Source organism: Nakaseomyces glabratus, chromosome M (assembly GCF_010111755.1).
Source record: "Nakaseomyces glabratus chromosome M, complete sequence".
NCBI lineage: Eukaryota > Fungi > Ascomycota > Saccharomycetes > Saccharomycetales > Saccharomycetaceae > Nakaseomyces > Nakaseomyces glabratus.
Genome location: NC_088963.1, coordinates 449,581 through 464,259, shown reverse-complemented (window position 1 = coordinate 464,259; position 14,679 = coordinate 449,581). Strand labels below are relative to the sequence as shown.

At 38.8% G+C, this 14,679-nt stretch overlaps 9 protein-coding genes across 9 annotated transcripts; 4 read left to right on the top strand and 5 right to left on the bottom strand.

Annotated features, from left to right (window-relative positions):
- Positions 1-189: 189 nt before the first annotated feature.
- On the bottom strand, positions 190-1,785 carry HXT14 (Hxt14p; the record flags this gene model as incomplete). Its single annotated transcript, XM_449525.1, has 1 exon — positions 190-1,785. One exon carries the CDS (start codon positions 1,783-1,785, stop codon positions 190-192), a length of 1,596 nt encoding a protein of 531 aa, XP_449525.1.
- Positions 1,786-2,522: 737 nt separating this feature from the next.
- Positions 2,523-3,890, top strand: PFS2 (cleavage polyadenylation factor subunit PFS2; the record flags this gene model as incomplete). Its single annotated transcript, XM_449524.1, has 1 exon — positions 2,523-3,890. One exon carries the CDS (start codon positions 2,523-2,525, stop codon positions 3,888-3,890), a length of 1,368 nt encoding a protein of 455 aa, XP_449524.1.
- A 121-nt stretch (positions 3,891-4,011) lies between these two features.
- On the bottom strand, positions 4,012-5,064 carry PHA2 (prephenate dehydratase PHA2; the record flags this gene model as incomplete). The annotated part of the gene is made up of 1 exon (XM_449523.1): positions 4,012-5,064. One exon carries the CDS (start codon positions 5,062-5,064, stop codon positions 4,012-4,014), a length of 1,053 nt encoding a protein of 350 aa, XP_449523.1.
- Positions 5,065-5,407: 343 nt separating this feature from the next.
- On the bottom strand, positions 5,408-6,337 carry ATP11 (Atp11p; the record flags this gene model as incomplete). Its single annotated transcript, XM_449522.1, has 1 exon — positions 5,408-6,337. One exon carries the CDS (start codon positions 6,335-6,337, stop codon positions 5,408-5,410), a length of 930 nt encoding a protein of 309 aa, XP_449522.1.
- Positions 6,338-6,572: 235 nt separating this feature from the next.
- DAL82 (Dal82p) lies at positions 6,573-7,403 on the top strand (the record flags this gene model as incomplete). The annotated part of the gene is made up of 1 exon (XM_449521.1): positions 6,573-7,403. The coding sequence occupies one exon, from the start codon at positions 6,573-6,575 to the stop codon at positions 7,401-7,403; it is 831 nt and encodes a 276-aa protein (XP_449521.1).
- Positions 7,404-8,032: 629 nt separating this feature from the next.
- RFA2 (Rfa2p) lies at positions 8,033-8,872 on the top strand (the record flags this gene model as incomplete). The annotated part of the gene is made up of 1 exon (XM_449520.1): positions 8,033-8,872. The coding sequence occupies one exon, from the start codon at positions 8,033-8,035 to the stop codon at positions 8,870-8,872; it is 840 nt and encodes a 279-aa protein (XP_449520.1).
- Positions 8,873-9,121: 249 nt separating this feature from the next.
- On the bottom strand, positions 9,122-11,467 carry SKP2 (putative SCF ubiquitin ligase complex subunit SKP2; the record flags this gene model as incomplete). Its single annotated transcript, XM_449519.1, has 1 exon — positions 9,122-11,467. The coding sequence occupies one exon, from the start codon at positions 11,465-11,467 to the stop codon at positions 9,122-9,124; it is 2,346 nt and encodes a 781-aa protein (XP_449519.1).
- Positions 11,468-11,908: 441 nt separating this feature from the next.
- On the bottom strand, positions 11,909-12,484 carry ZIM17 (Zim17p; the record flags this gene model as incomplete). The annotated part of the gene is made up of 1 exon (XM_449518.1): positions 11,909-12,484. One exon carries the CDS (start codon positions 12,482-12,484, stop codon positions 11,909-11,911), a length of 576 nt encoding a protein of 191 aa, XP_449518.1.
- A 480-nt stretch (positions 12,485-12,964) lies between these two features.
- STB1 (Stb1p) lies at positions 12,965-14,251 on the top strand (the record flags this gene model as incomplete). Its single annotated transcript, XM_449517.1, has 1 exon — positions 12,965-14,251. The coding sequence occupies one exon, from the start codon at positions 12,965-12,967 to the stop codon at positions 14,249-14,251; it is 1,287 nt and encodes a 428-aa protein (XP_449517.1).
- Between the last annotated feature and the right edge of the window lie 428 nt (positions 14,252-14,679).

Below are 14,679 nucleotides of genomic sequence, written 5' to 3'. Positions count from 1 at the left end.
ATGAATAAGCATAATAGAGTTAATCAATAACCTGAGATGATTATCAATGAAATGCAATGTAATATGAAAATAGTAATAAGCATAGTTGAAGTATTTTTATATGATATACAAATCGTCCGTTAGTTAAACAATAAGTGTCTAACTAGATATTGAATCCTTTTTGTCTCCTATATTAAAACATTTACGCTCTCACGATTTCAAGTTGTTTTGGAACATATAGTCTATTTCTTCTTCTGTTTTATTTTTAGTTTCTGGTACAAAGAATGCTTCAAATCCAGTTGCTAATAGAAGACAACCTGCAAAGAAAAACCCATAAAGGAAGCCTATTCTATTGATTATCACTGGTGTTGCCAGAGCAATGGCGAAATTAACTAGCCAATTAAAGGAAGAGCATATAGACATTGAAACGGATCTAGTTCTTGTTGGGAACAATTCGGCTACAACTACAAATGATACTGGGCCGATAGTTATGGCGAAGATCGAGATAAATAAGCATGTAACAATGATCAGTACGAATGATAATAGATCCTTTCTCAAACTTAAAGTTCCAAAAGACGCATAAAATATCATACATATGAACATGCCAAATGAGCCATAAATTAGTGTAGATCTTCTTCCAAGGCTTTCCACTAAGTAGATGCCTGCAAAAGTACTAATAAAATTGACTGATGAAAGTATGATAGCCGTGGCGTATGTATCTTTGATTCCAACACTTTTGAATAATGAGGTTCCATAATAGAAGAAGTAGTTTATACCAGAAAGTTGTTGAAAGGCCATCACCATGATGCCAATAAGTAGGCGTTTTCCATATTTTGGCTTACCATATAAAAACTCAAATTTATGGTTCCTAAGGTCGTTCTCATTATACACATCTTGCTTTACTAGCAAGTTGTTAACATAATCGATAGTTTCATGGTCAAATACTGAAATATTGTTCATGATCGAATATGATATTTTGGCACTTTCATAATCATTACGAATTTTGGCTAGGAAATGGACAGATTCCGGGGTAATACAAGCGCCCACTGCAACAATGGCAGCCCAAAGGTAACCGAATAGCATCGGAATTTTCCATGCCATATTGTTCATGGGATCTACCATAGACAAATGCTTGTTAGTCATGTAGTTTAGTATATTTCCAAAGAGTATTCCCAATGTTATTGCTAGTTGATAGACTACCACTAATGCTCCTCGAATTTTAATTGGCGCACTTTCTGATACAAACATCGGCACCAAAACACTTATTGCGCCAACAGTTACTCCCAATACAAATCTAGATGCCAGAAGAAGGATAAAGTTTCCATTTGAGAATAACTGGACCGTCAGGACAAGAGTATACTTTGCTATAGCGGTTAGAATTCCTACTCTACGACCCACAGTATTTGATAACCTAGAAAACATAATACCACCTAAGGCACATCCAATGTTGAATATGGAAATGTAAAGACCTCTTTTCATATTTGAGAGTTCCTTTGCAGAGGACACAATCGTCGTTTGATCACCGAATGCATTATTGAAACTTGGCATTATCGACACACCACCCACGGTACCGATGTCCCAGCCTAGTATCATTCCTCCAAATGATATTAAACAACATAATACTACTGCTTTAGTGTGCTGGCGTATGTACTTCATCTTTAGTTCTTCATATTTTTCTCCCGGTATGGTATTTACTTCACTCTTTCCAGAGAGCTGAAATGATTGCCTTGTTTCTGCTGTGTTCAGCGTGTAATTTTCTGTAGGAGATGAATCTAATGATATAACACCGATAGTGACTTGCTCCATACTCTGTATGCTAATAAATACACTTCCTTGAATATTATTATATAAATGAATGTTTAAATTCTTGTTTTGGTCGTAACTATAGTCACCAGGATTACGTTTATATAATTGTTTTAATTTTCATATATTATTCTATTCCTACAAAGGTAAGACAAAAACATGGTTTGCATAGTTGCCATAAAGTTTAAAGCTATTGGGAGTATGTTATAAAATTTCATAAGTATTCTAGCTTATTTGATGACACAAAAGGTTAAATAAGTTCTGCCAGAATATCGGCACCTAACTATAAATTTCAAACTAGGCCAAAATGCAGAATAACGCTGATCTGATATTTGCAATCGGCATTTTTAAAAAAGAAACTTATTGTATTTGCGAATATACCAACCATTTTAATTGCATTACTCTGCTAAGCGATCACTCCAGGCTCATTATATATACAATATTTTAACATATCATGTGACTTATAGTTTTTAACGTTAAATAGCAACTTCAAATTGAAATTTCAGGTTTGTAGGAATAATAGCAGACTTTAGTCAACTCATCGGTAGTTTCAAAGGCCTTTGAGCTGTCTAAAATACTTTAATTATATCATCCAAGAAGTAATATTTGGTAACAATTTGGTAACAATTTGGAAATTATTGGATTAGGAGGTATCAGGGAAAGTTTACTTCTTGAAAACACTGTGAAGAAAGAGTAAAAATTGATCAAGAAAAGGCACAGTAAACTGATATTCAATTGAAATGGATCAAAGTGCTGCTGTGGAAGGTGTTCCTCAGAAGAAGTATCTAACACTCAGGAGATCGGTTGATGTGAGTTCTTCGTATAATAGACTGTACTATTTAAAGAAACATGGGCTCTCACTCCCGCCTATAGAACCTGAAACTTCGTTTACTGCTAATATCATGCCACCCGATGCGTACAAGCGTAATGATAGGATAGTTAATCTGCCGACGAAATTTACACATTTGAGTTCCAATAAGGTTAAGCATGTTATTCCAGCAATCCAATGGTCTCCTGAGGGGAGAAGACTAATTGTTGCAACTTTCAGTGGTGAATTCTCGCTTTGGAATGGTTCATCTTTTACATTTGAGACTATTATGCAGGCTCATGATACCTCAGTGACAACAATGAAATATTCCCATGCTGGAGATTGGATGATTAGTGGTGACGCAGATGGTACAATCAAAATATGGCAGCCTAATTTCAATATGGTGAAGGAATTAGATCGAATTCACACAGAAGGTATTAGAGACGTGGCTTTTAGTAATAATGATTCCAAGTTTGTTACTTGTTCTGATGATAATATATTAAAAATTTGGAATTTTAGCAATGGCCAACAAGAAAGAGTACTATCTGGACATCATTGGGATGTCAGGAGTTGTGACTGGCATCCAGAGTTAGGACTGATAGTATCAGGATCAAAAGATAATTTAGTTAAACTTTGGGATCCGAGATCTGGCCAGTGTGTATCTACATTACTAAAATTCAAACATACTGTACTTAAAACTAGATTTCAACCGACAAAGGGCAATTTGCTGGCAGCTATCTCCAAGGATAAGTCTTGTAGAGTATTTGATCTTCGTGCAAGCATGAACGAATTAATGTGTGTTCGTGATGAAGTTGATTTCATGGAACTGGAATGGAGTACTATAAACGAATCGATGTTTACCGTTGGATGCTATGACGGCTCTTTAAAACATTTTGATCTCGGCCAAGATACGGAAAAGCCCATTCATATAATACCGTTTGCACATGAAAAGTGCATATCAGCAATTGCATACAATCCTGTGGGCCATATCCTAGCCACTGCCGCCAAGGATAGAACCATTCGATTTTGGACAAGAGCAAGGCCTGTCGATCCAAATGCCTTTGATGATCCAACATATAATAATAAGAAAATGACTGGTTGGTTCTTTGGTATCAATAATGATATCAATGCTGTACGTGAAAAGTCTGAATACGGCGCAGCTCCGCCACCAGCGTCAACAGCATTCCCACAACAAACTCAGTACAACAATAACATCTCCAGAGTACCAGAAATCAAAGAACCGACACCAACAACTGATAAGGAACAAAGGACTTCTATTCTTCCAGGATTGAGTATATAATTTAGGAGTTTTCACGATGTTATTAAAATTATTACATTTCATGAGTAGTTAAGAAGTATATATCGTCTATAAATAGTTTTTATACCTAAACGAATACGGCATATCATAATTTATAATATTTTCACGCAGTGTTCTTATAATAGCATATATCTCTAGGAAATCTTCCCCAATGGCACCAATCTCCGCACAAGGCATCAATACGATCGCAGAATTTGTCTTTATCAAATTCTTTATCCTGCTCTATGTAGAATTCGATAAAGAATATGTATTGCCAATTCCGCCTTCTAAAGTTTTCTCCCTGTTGCGATATCTGTTCAGATCTCAACAAGTAAGGTCTTGAACTTATGGAGCACATATTTAAAGAAAAGTCCTTTAGAACAGACAAAACCTCTACCAAAGAACCAGGATCATCTTGCTTTATGGTGAAAGTCAGTAAAGACACTCGTTGTGGTGTGGCAGAAGGAGGTGCCAGTAATCTTCTATGATTAGATTTCTTTTTGAATACCAAAAATCTTGTGGTATTACCCAGTATATCGTTGATGCTGTGTTGAATAATATAACACTGGTAAATCGATGCAGCGATCTCACTCGCAATTGCTAGGTTTAAAATACCAGAAGATTGGCTTGACGATTGTTCCTCAGCTGCTTGTAGGACTGCTTCCGAGGTTGAGTTACAATTTATTCTCTCCAGCTTCAAGTTTGGAAATCTTTTCTGTAGTTCGACCAGATACTTTGATACCTGTCCCCACACTTGGGGATGGCTATATATCTTTAAAGTATCGTAATTTTGTAATGACTCAATGCCTATGCTCGGATCAGGACTAATCAAACAATGTAGAATTGAAACATATTGCTCTCCCACAATTGTAATTGGAGCAACCACTTGATTCTCTCGAATCCTCATATTTGTGCCGTTACTACCTTGCATAAGATTTCTTAAAATGTCATAAGTAAAAACTACCTGTCCATTTGTGGAGTTCTCCAATGGCACCACCGAATACAGATCGACGTCTTCTATGTCATTGTCATGCTCGATTAACTTATCCACACAAGAAGGAATGGAATCCACAGCTTCATACACTACGTTATAATCAACCAGATGACTAAACTGCTGGATAGCTGCCTGATGCGAGTAAGTACCCTCAGGACCCAGGAAAAGAACTTTCACCGTCATAACCACTTGCAAACTAGATCCAATTTAACTTCAAATTAAGTTGCTATTAACACCATTTACCTTCAGGCAACGCAATATTGTCAGCTCATCGCTAGCAGTACTCTTTTCTTAAAGTGTCGGATTTTTTTTCACTTTGCGATGAGTAATAGATAAGATATTTGCAAGAATATTGCATCATATCTGAAGCACAATTGGTTAACAATTCAAATGATATTTATGTCTTTTATTCAGCAGTAAGTATGTATAGTATGTACAAGTTTAAATGAAAGTCTCTTCGGCGATTCTCGGGTTGACTGATTAACAATAATGGAGGCAGTCGGTTTGGTTGTTATATGAACCCAAACTAGTTCTCCATTGACTGGGCGAGCTGGATAAGCTTATTGATATCAAAGTTTTGAGAACCCTTATTGAAGTCCTCCAGTAGTTGTATCCTTTCCTTGGCTATACTCGTCTCGGAACCCATGGCCCCGTAGAATCTTTGCACATTAAGAAGCAGAAGTTGTGCATCTTGTAAAGAGACGTTACTGTCCGACTCGACTTGCCCATTCATGAGCACCATATCCTTATCGTTAGCTAAATCCAAATGGAATTGGATAGTAGTATGTGGCTTGGCAAAATCCTGGTGTAACTTGTACTCCGCAAGAGAGGTTATCAGGCAATGCACAGTGTTTGGCCCAGCAAACTGCCATTGGACATACTGCAGTTCCACTGGTACGCTATCCTTGTCAGCTTTATTGCCATCGGCTGCATTTTCTCTAGGTAATGGCAACACAAACAAGGGGTTCTTGACCGCATATTTGTACATGCCTTGGAAAGTCTTGACGTATGGCACCACTGCCACTAGGGAGTCATCCCTATTAGACCACTTGGCTCTCCACAAGAATTCAACTTCCTGCTTAGATAAATCCTTGATCTTGTCCAATTTCAAGTAGTCATCCAGAGTCTTATAAGGCTTGTCCTTTGGCAATACATTGCCACTCTTTTCGTTGCTCTTGTTAGACATCTTTGTGGTTTTGTGCTCTTTATTGGTGTGAATACGACTACCCGCGTTCAAATGCTGCTCTAATTCACGCAAGGGATCGATCTTGTTGAGTTCTTTCTTCTTCTCCTCGATCTGGTCTGCTAGTCGCTTCTTCAACTCCTCGATGCTCTCAACTCCTTCAGCCTTGGCCTTCTGCAATAGCTTCTCCTTGTACCTGTCCTCGATACTATACTGTCTAGCGACTACCGTAATTCGCCTCCTCAAAGCTGGAACTAGGGATCTAGTAAGCATATGTTCAGAATAATGGACCACTCCTAGGTTACAAGAGCTTACAACTAATGGCTAAGATACTTCGAGTCGGAGGTCCATTTTTAAGCTTAATGCCTGAAGCTTTTTGCCAAATTTTTGGAAAAATCGACTGGAAGGCTAGAAAGCTGTCGAATAGGCATAACTTGGGGTGGACTTGCAGTCGTTGGAGAGGTTTGAGACCATTGTGTAGACTTTGTGATAGAATCCCCTCTATGAGATGAGGGTTGAGAGCCAGCAGAGTGCCATAGTGCTCTTGGAGCTGATGGACAAGTACAAGCCGCACTTGAAGCCGTATGCATACCGGTTGCACAGCTGGGAGCGTGTGCTTGCTGATTACAACAGCCGGCTGCATACGAAGTACCGGCAGATCAGGACCATTAAGAACAAATTTGAGCGGTTGAAGTATATGTATCTGCAGGACAGGGGCAGCGAGCAGTTTAAGGGATACAGCGAAGCGGAGCTGGTTCTGCTGGAGCGGTTGATCTCTGAGTCAGATGGTGTGTCTGTAAAAGATCCCATAGTGCGGGACAATGGTATGTCCCAGGGTGCTCTAGCGAGCGGCGGACGACCACCGGAGCCGGCATTGGTGCCCCGTCTTCCGATGCTCGGGGGCCAACTATTGAAGCAGAGCACTATAAACAACATCATCGAGCCCACACCTCCTCCCCTGGATACGATAAGTATTGGGATGCCTAAGAACGCTAAGAAGCCTTCTATACAAGATACGGGATTGGCTGGCCAACCCACAATGGAGGATAGTACAGTGACGGCGGGCACTCCCCTTGACACTTCTATATTCGATGGAGACACTAGGATTCCAACTAGGAAAAACAGCTTGGACGTACATACTATCCAGGATCTAGTCAGGAAGCTCTCGGATCAGCAGAAGCAGGAGGACCAATTGATGATTATGAAAGAGGCAGAGCTGAGCAAAAAGTACATGACACAGGCTGATTTTCTAAGTTACAAGAAACAAAATCGGGCCATCCAGTTGCAAATACTGAATGTTATAACTTCATTGCTTGAGACTCCAACCAAGGAATCATGATTAGCAATGTATCCAACCGCAAGAGACTACGCAATATAGATCGCACGCATAGAACCACATATTTATTCATAGAAGTGTGCTCCATTTGTCCAAATTAATGGACAGAAGATACGCACACATCAATATATTTATTGTTGGATATCAGTCATGGTAATACTGCCATATCGAAATGCTGCATGAAAGAATTGATCATTGAATGTAGAAGTTGCGCAAAAGAGCATGAAACCCCGCCGACTAATGTGTTATAAAACCCAGAAGACAACGGAAATAGAGAAAGGAGAAAGATAAGCAAGAGTTGATGGACTATCCCCCATGATGAAATGCTGCTGTTCATGAACCGCGATAGCTACATTGGTATTATTCTATAAAGTCTATATTGTTGCACGTGACTTTGAGCACACATTGTTTTCGCGAAGCCTAATGATCAGACGAAATTCAGCTGGAAGCGACGCGTCACCACTCGCAGACTAAACTGGAAGAATTGAGCATAATAGTGGCAATTGCAGAGTTGTGTTATATTATTAGTGCGCAGGTGTATAGACTTCACGGCGGGTATAATTTTGTTTGTGACTTAGTTATTCAGGCTGTGCAGCAAAAGAACAAAGAACAAGAACTTGGAAAACTAGGCGATGGCGACTTATCAACCTTACAATGAATTCTCATCGGTTACCGGTGGAGGGTTTGAGAACTCTGATTCGAGGCCTAACACTATGGACTCTGGTACTGGTTCCAACACCAACACGCTAACTCCCGTTACTATCAAGCAGATATTGGATTCACAACAGGCCATCCAGGATGGGCCCTTTATAACACATAACCAAGAATTACACCATGTGTGTTTCGTTGGTGTGGTGAGGAATATTACTGACCACACGTCTAATATATATCTGACATTAGAAGATGGTACGGGGCAGATTGAAGTAAGAAAATGGAGTGACGATAGCTCTGATGTTGCTCAGGGAACGGACGGTGATGATGGTTTTGGGGAAATGAAAGGCGGTGAATCACAAATTGCACAGCAATATCAGATAGGAACTTATGTTAAAGTATTTGGTGCTTTGAAAGAATTTGGTGGGAAGAAAAACATCCAGTATGCTGTCATCAAGAATGTAGACTCATTCAACGACGTAATTGCCCATCATCTAGAGGCTATTAAATGCCATGCCATAGCGAACGGTAAAATGCAAGGCAGTTCTTTGGCTTCTGGAGACAACGAAGGTGCAGGACAATCCTTGTTTGTTCAAGATGACGAAGGAGCTGGTAACAAAAACCCATTGCAGAGAATATTGGAATTCTGCAAGCAACAATGTGTTGGTAAAGACGCAAACACCTTTGCTGTACCAATCCCTTTGATTTCTCAATCTTTAGATATAGATGAAACAACTGTCAGAAATTGTTGTACAACGCTAACAGAGCAAGGTTTCATATATCCAACATTAGATGATAATCATTTCTTTGCTGTGGATTAGACACAGCGCGGCTAACGTAATGAACTTTTCACTAACTAGTTTAATATATACAGTTTTATTGAAATACTAGTTATTTTTAAAAGAACAAAACATGATCAAAACTTAGTCTACTATTCTGTATGCATGAGAATGATGTGGTTTGTCACTCGTCAATTGCATGGTTAAGTCAATCGTAAATATGTAAGTACTAAGATACCTGTAATAAATATAAATGTTAGTGAAAATGCTGAACAGTTCATATAAGAATATTTAATGCATTTTATGCTGGCCATAAGAATAAACAACGTAGCCATCTCTATCAGTAACTATAACTGGAACATTGACATTCAGTACTGGTTTTAGAAGCAACTCCCAATCATACCTTGATCTCGGCGTACAGTACAACCACGTTCGTAATAGGTTGATTTTGACAGATTTGAACTTTGATAATGATTTCAAAAAGCACCAAAGATTTACATTTGGAATGTCTTTATAGAACTTGAAATTTTGATAACCATTAATAGCCTCGTAATCTATCATATCCAAAATCTCATGCTGTGTCATTGATTGATAATATGATGAAGACTCTCTCAATTCTTGTATGGCGTCCAAATAGCACCTTCTAACACCGTTCTCCCAGTAATATTGTGTACTATTAAATTCTCTAGCTTCTTCTGAAACATGTATTATCGAAGATGTGGGAACATCATGAGCACTGTAGCCGGATGGTCGGTATGCAATTAACGTTTCTTGGTCGTTGGCGTCACTAGAAACTATCATACTTTCCGCTAATCCTTTCGGAGACATTGGGTAAACGTTTGTAAAAGGAATATTAATAATATTAATATTTACATTTTTATGCGGTATTCTTTCCCATATCGATTTATAATAGTGATAAAAGTAATGGAATGTAGGGATTCTAAGCTGTCTGAAGTAATCACCCTGAGATTTTGTAATCAATGCTGGTTTCTTGCTATCTGATGGTAAGGGGTTTTCTTGTGCATTACTTCCACTAGTCTTTGAGATATAGTCCAAATTCAATGAGACTACTACAGCAGATGTTGGTGGAGGGGCTTGAATGACGACCCTAGAGGATGATTCTAGAAGAGTTTCCGTTACAGAAATATTGTCATCACAGTTCGTTTCATCTTCATTAGACAGTGTTATTTCTTTCAAGTAGTAATCGTCATTAACTGTCATTTCATTGGTGAAGCAAGCGCTGTTGCAATCGATAGTTAAATTTGAAAGTGAGCTGAAACAATTACAAAGGAATAAGTCATACTTGCTTGAGAGCTCAAGTAACTGTAAATTTTTTACATCTTTGAAATAATTGTGTATTAACCTTAAGATACCATTTCCTTGGATTATAGTGCATGCTCGTAATGTCAATGACGATACGGGCGAATGAAGATTGTATAACTCCAATGATGTAGGCTTGCCGTTGACGTGCAAATCGTTGGTTTCTTCTAGACGAAGATGTAATGGGACAAATTCCATAGGTGTCTCGAAGGATTCCTTGTCAAGGGTAATATTTTCCAGTGTCAATTCTTGTATTACTCCGAAACAACAAATGAGATTGGGACGAAACACAACTGGTTTAGTCTGTTTCTTATCAATTGCAGCTGATATTTCCAAAGATTTCAACAATGGTAAATGATAAAATTTCTTTTCATACTCCCTAACAAATTCCTTCGATAGCTCAAATGTTCTCAAATCATCATTAGTAATGGATTGTTGACCCTTTATAATCTTCTTGAAGAAATCTCTAGATCCATCGTTAAATACAGAATACCACAACGGAACTTTAAAACTAGGATCAACATTACTCAATTTTACATGCGTCACGTTGGGTAAATAATCTATGATATCAAGCATTAACTCAATGTATGTGTAGCCGGAGAACTTATGTTCGAATTTCTCCATCAGTTTATAGCATTTATAGTGATTTGTACTTCTTGTCCTACTGGATGATCTTGTGTTTTCGTGTGTATCTAATTTACCTCCAAAACTTGTTTGTGCTAATGAGCTACTCTTTGGCCTATCTTCCGCCTTCGGCGATGTCGGCAGTTTACTTATCGGTATCTCACTAGATGTGTTGAAGTTGTATGATCCCCCTATCAAGGACCCGGTATCATTCTTTTTATGAAACTTACTGTATTTGAGAAGAGAGTCATGAGATTGCGGGTTTACAAACTCCACTGAACGGACTAGAAACCGCACATTTTGACTCTTATTTTCCTGGGGTGATGTGCTACCACGAGTACCATTAACCAGCGCATTGGATGTATGGAATTCCGAATGTATCATTGCGCTAAATTTCAGTAGCGATATCTTTGAGTCCAACACTATATTACTGAAAAGGAATTCATTACTGATAATTTTGTATAGCTTTGAGTGGACATGTGTCAATGCAATAAGCGAAGCAGAATCTAAATGGCTCAATATCCGACGTAAAATCTTGGGAGGTAATGAAAGCAGACTCAATTGATCGTCAGTTTCATCCTCGACTTCATCTTCTACCTTTTCTTGATTATTAATGTTCTTATGCACAGGTTTTCCCTCCTTCTGTGATAAAGAGAAGTACTTGGAGCCTCCAAAGAGTTGCAGTTTCCTCATTTGTGGGACTTGGTCTGATAATCAAAATGAAATGATGAGCTTATACTACCTGGTTATCTCGAGAATTCGTGCTATATATGCAAGTTTTAAACAAAATTATTGGTATGATTCTTCCTGTTGCTTGACTCATCGCTTTGTTCAAGCAGCAAAATGCAGAAAAACTGTGGCAGAAATGGAAGAGCGATGAGCAAAGCGACAGCGATGAGCATAGAATTCGGTTTGGACTTCTTACTTGGACTTATGGAAAAGTATATTTTCTTGGAGATGCCAGTATTCATGGATAGAGGAATATTAATGAGGTTGCCGCATAATATTACGGGCAAGTATGCCATTTCATTAAGAATTGGTGAATGCACGGCTTAACCTGTGCCAATATAACATTTCATGAAATAAATATAACTCTATAAAAACATATGTACAGGTTGAACAAGCGGAGTTTTTTTACTTCTCCTCAGGGTGTGGAAGTGTGTGTACTTTCTCGTTATCTAGGCGTTTCTTGTATGACTCAGGTGCGTCTGATGCGTAGTGGCCAATGGTTTCCTTCAAGGATTCGGGTATATCTTCGAAGACCAAGTCGTCTGTGCTTTGAGAAACGGATTCACCCTTTGCGTTCAGTATATCTTCAATAGTGATTCTGTCATCGCTAAATATCTTCAAATGATCAGCAATCAAGTGTCTGTTCTTGCAACCGGGACAAGTAATCAGCACAGTGCCTCCCGTGTAAGCCTGCTTGGACATGGTGTGAGAAGACCTGGTGTCACACTTCTTACATGTGAACGCAATCATAATTTGCGGCTGGTCCACTTTAAAAGACCCCAGCGGGTAGGTCTTGTCGTTGTCCTGAGACTGTAGCTTTGCCACTGTGGTAGAAAACTGGCTTGCACGGCACAACGGAGCGGCTCTGCCACCTAAGTGTCTGCCGCTAACTACAGCACCTGCCATAGCTCTATTTAAACTCCTAGCATTGGTGTACCTTAGCGCTCTAACAGCTCCTGTTCCTCTCAAAAGTCTCAACATTGTCAATAAAAATGGCCTGTTTTCAAATGGAAAAAGTCAATAAATACTCCCAGAAGAAAAAAAAAAATTGCAAGCAATGAACAACACTGAAATAGATGCTCACCAGAGTATAGTTTATACTTATATACTGAGATCACAATCACAACATTAGTCTTCTGCACTAGTTTGTTCATATATGCCAAAGCTTCACTATTGCTTTTCTGAAAAATTTGTCAAAATTCGATGTTTTTCCCTTTTAGGAATTATAAGTTTTGCCCAGCATTAGTGGGCAACAGAACGAGTCCCGTTAATCCAAAACTTTTGCATTTGGCACTGTGCTTTGTATATCAAAGATCGATCCTGGAAGCTCTCTGGAGGTGATATACGTTCTACTTGGCCTTTGATTGCTGCTGATTGAAAGGGAAGCTCAAAGGGAACGTGATATTAAGAAGGAACAGAAAATACTCTGCGCGGGCGAGGAGGAACATAGAATATTGAAGAATGGCTGACATATCGCGTGAGAAGGAGGATGAGTTGGCGTCTAAGATACTGGAGCGTGCGCAATTGGCGCAGATGCGGAGACAGCTGAAAATTGGGCTGAGTAAAGTGCCTAGTGAGACGCGTGATGATGAGCAATATGAAGAGAACCATACGAAGGCGGATATAACAGATGATTCTACTGATAACTACACTTTAGGGAGTGCTTATAGTGCTACACCAAGATCGAGAGCCAGTATGGTGAGTCCCAGAAAGAGACAATCTGGTGATCCACGAGAAATGAGTGCTATAATGAATGCCTCACCTCTGAAAAAAGTGCTGCTCGATGGCATAAAGGATGGTGAGTCTAGCGAAAATGTAAGTCCTGTTTCCAGAAGATTTGTGAGACCTTCTACTCCGCCAAAGACTGCCTCTAGACCAGCGTCTGTACATATACCACAGAAATCAAGCTATGATAACCGGACTCCTACAACACCAAAATTAACTAACGCACACACGGCTTTCACAAATAGTCTCAACTCAGCTGAGAAAAATGCAATGACTAAGGCAGACACTGCCACATTAACTAAAGTACCTAGTACGCCTAAACGTGGTAATTCCTCTCAAAAGAAGCAAGCTGGTGTTAACAAGAATAATACAGACGATAGCACTGGTGCTGATTTATTGATGTACCTTGCTACTAGTCCGTACTCTTCAGCTAGAGCTCACAATACAACTTACAATAGAAAGAACTCAGTGTCATCCGTGACTAAGGTTCCTACAACACCATATACATCACTATACATGTCTCATTCACATACTCAAGAGATGAATGACGATGCCGTACGATTCTCCGCATTGAAGGCTTCATTAAACTCTCCTCAATCTACTTTTAAAGTACCACATGTTGTTGGCTCCCAAGCCAATAATGGTCAATGGTTCCCTGATATTTTGATGGACTCCCCATCACTGTATCTAGGATCTGCTTTATCTCCTTCAGCTAATAAGAAGAAATTGGCCTCGCCCGGACCCGGGTCTGGTAGTGGGCATGCGGTCTCCACTCACTTGCCAGTACCTTCTACTCCATCGCGTGAACTTCACCACCAAACCAATACAAACTTATTGAAAACTCCAAATTTCAATATGGGTGATTATTTACAGAACATATTTAGTCCATCCCCTCAAGTATCACTAAATGACCTTGGAAATTCCCACATGACTGAAATGCAAGCCAAATCTGCATTAGCAGTCGGTCCTGTGGAGGGGGGCTCTGTACACTCATCGCCCACTAGAATAGCTAGCGACGTTTGATATACTATTAAGGTGGTTTGGAAATTGAAATTGAAATTTGAGACTTTGTACTTGATAATTGATATATTTCTGGAAAGAATTGTATGAATTTGTTACTTGAAACATTGTAATTACAGTTGAATGTATTATTAAACCCAAAATGAAACGGCAATCGTTCTAACTTTTAAAATCGGACAATATTACGGTTAAGATATGTATTAATTATATTCTGATATCAGTTGGTAATTATGACTTAAGGCTGATTGATCCCTTTTCTAATTTTTACGCCAAGCGTCTGTTGGCAGATCAATTCTCTATGGTAACACTTTATTATTTTCATCTTGGTATATTTTTATAAAGAACTTTTATTTAGGTAACATTTTTATTATCAAAATTTTTTATTCTTATCAATTCCGCTTATTGATTTGCAATCAATATAGAAAAAAAAT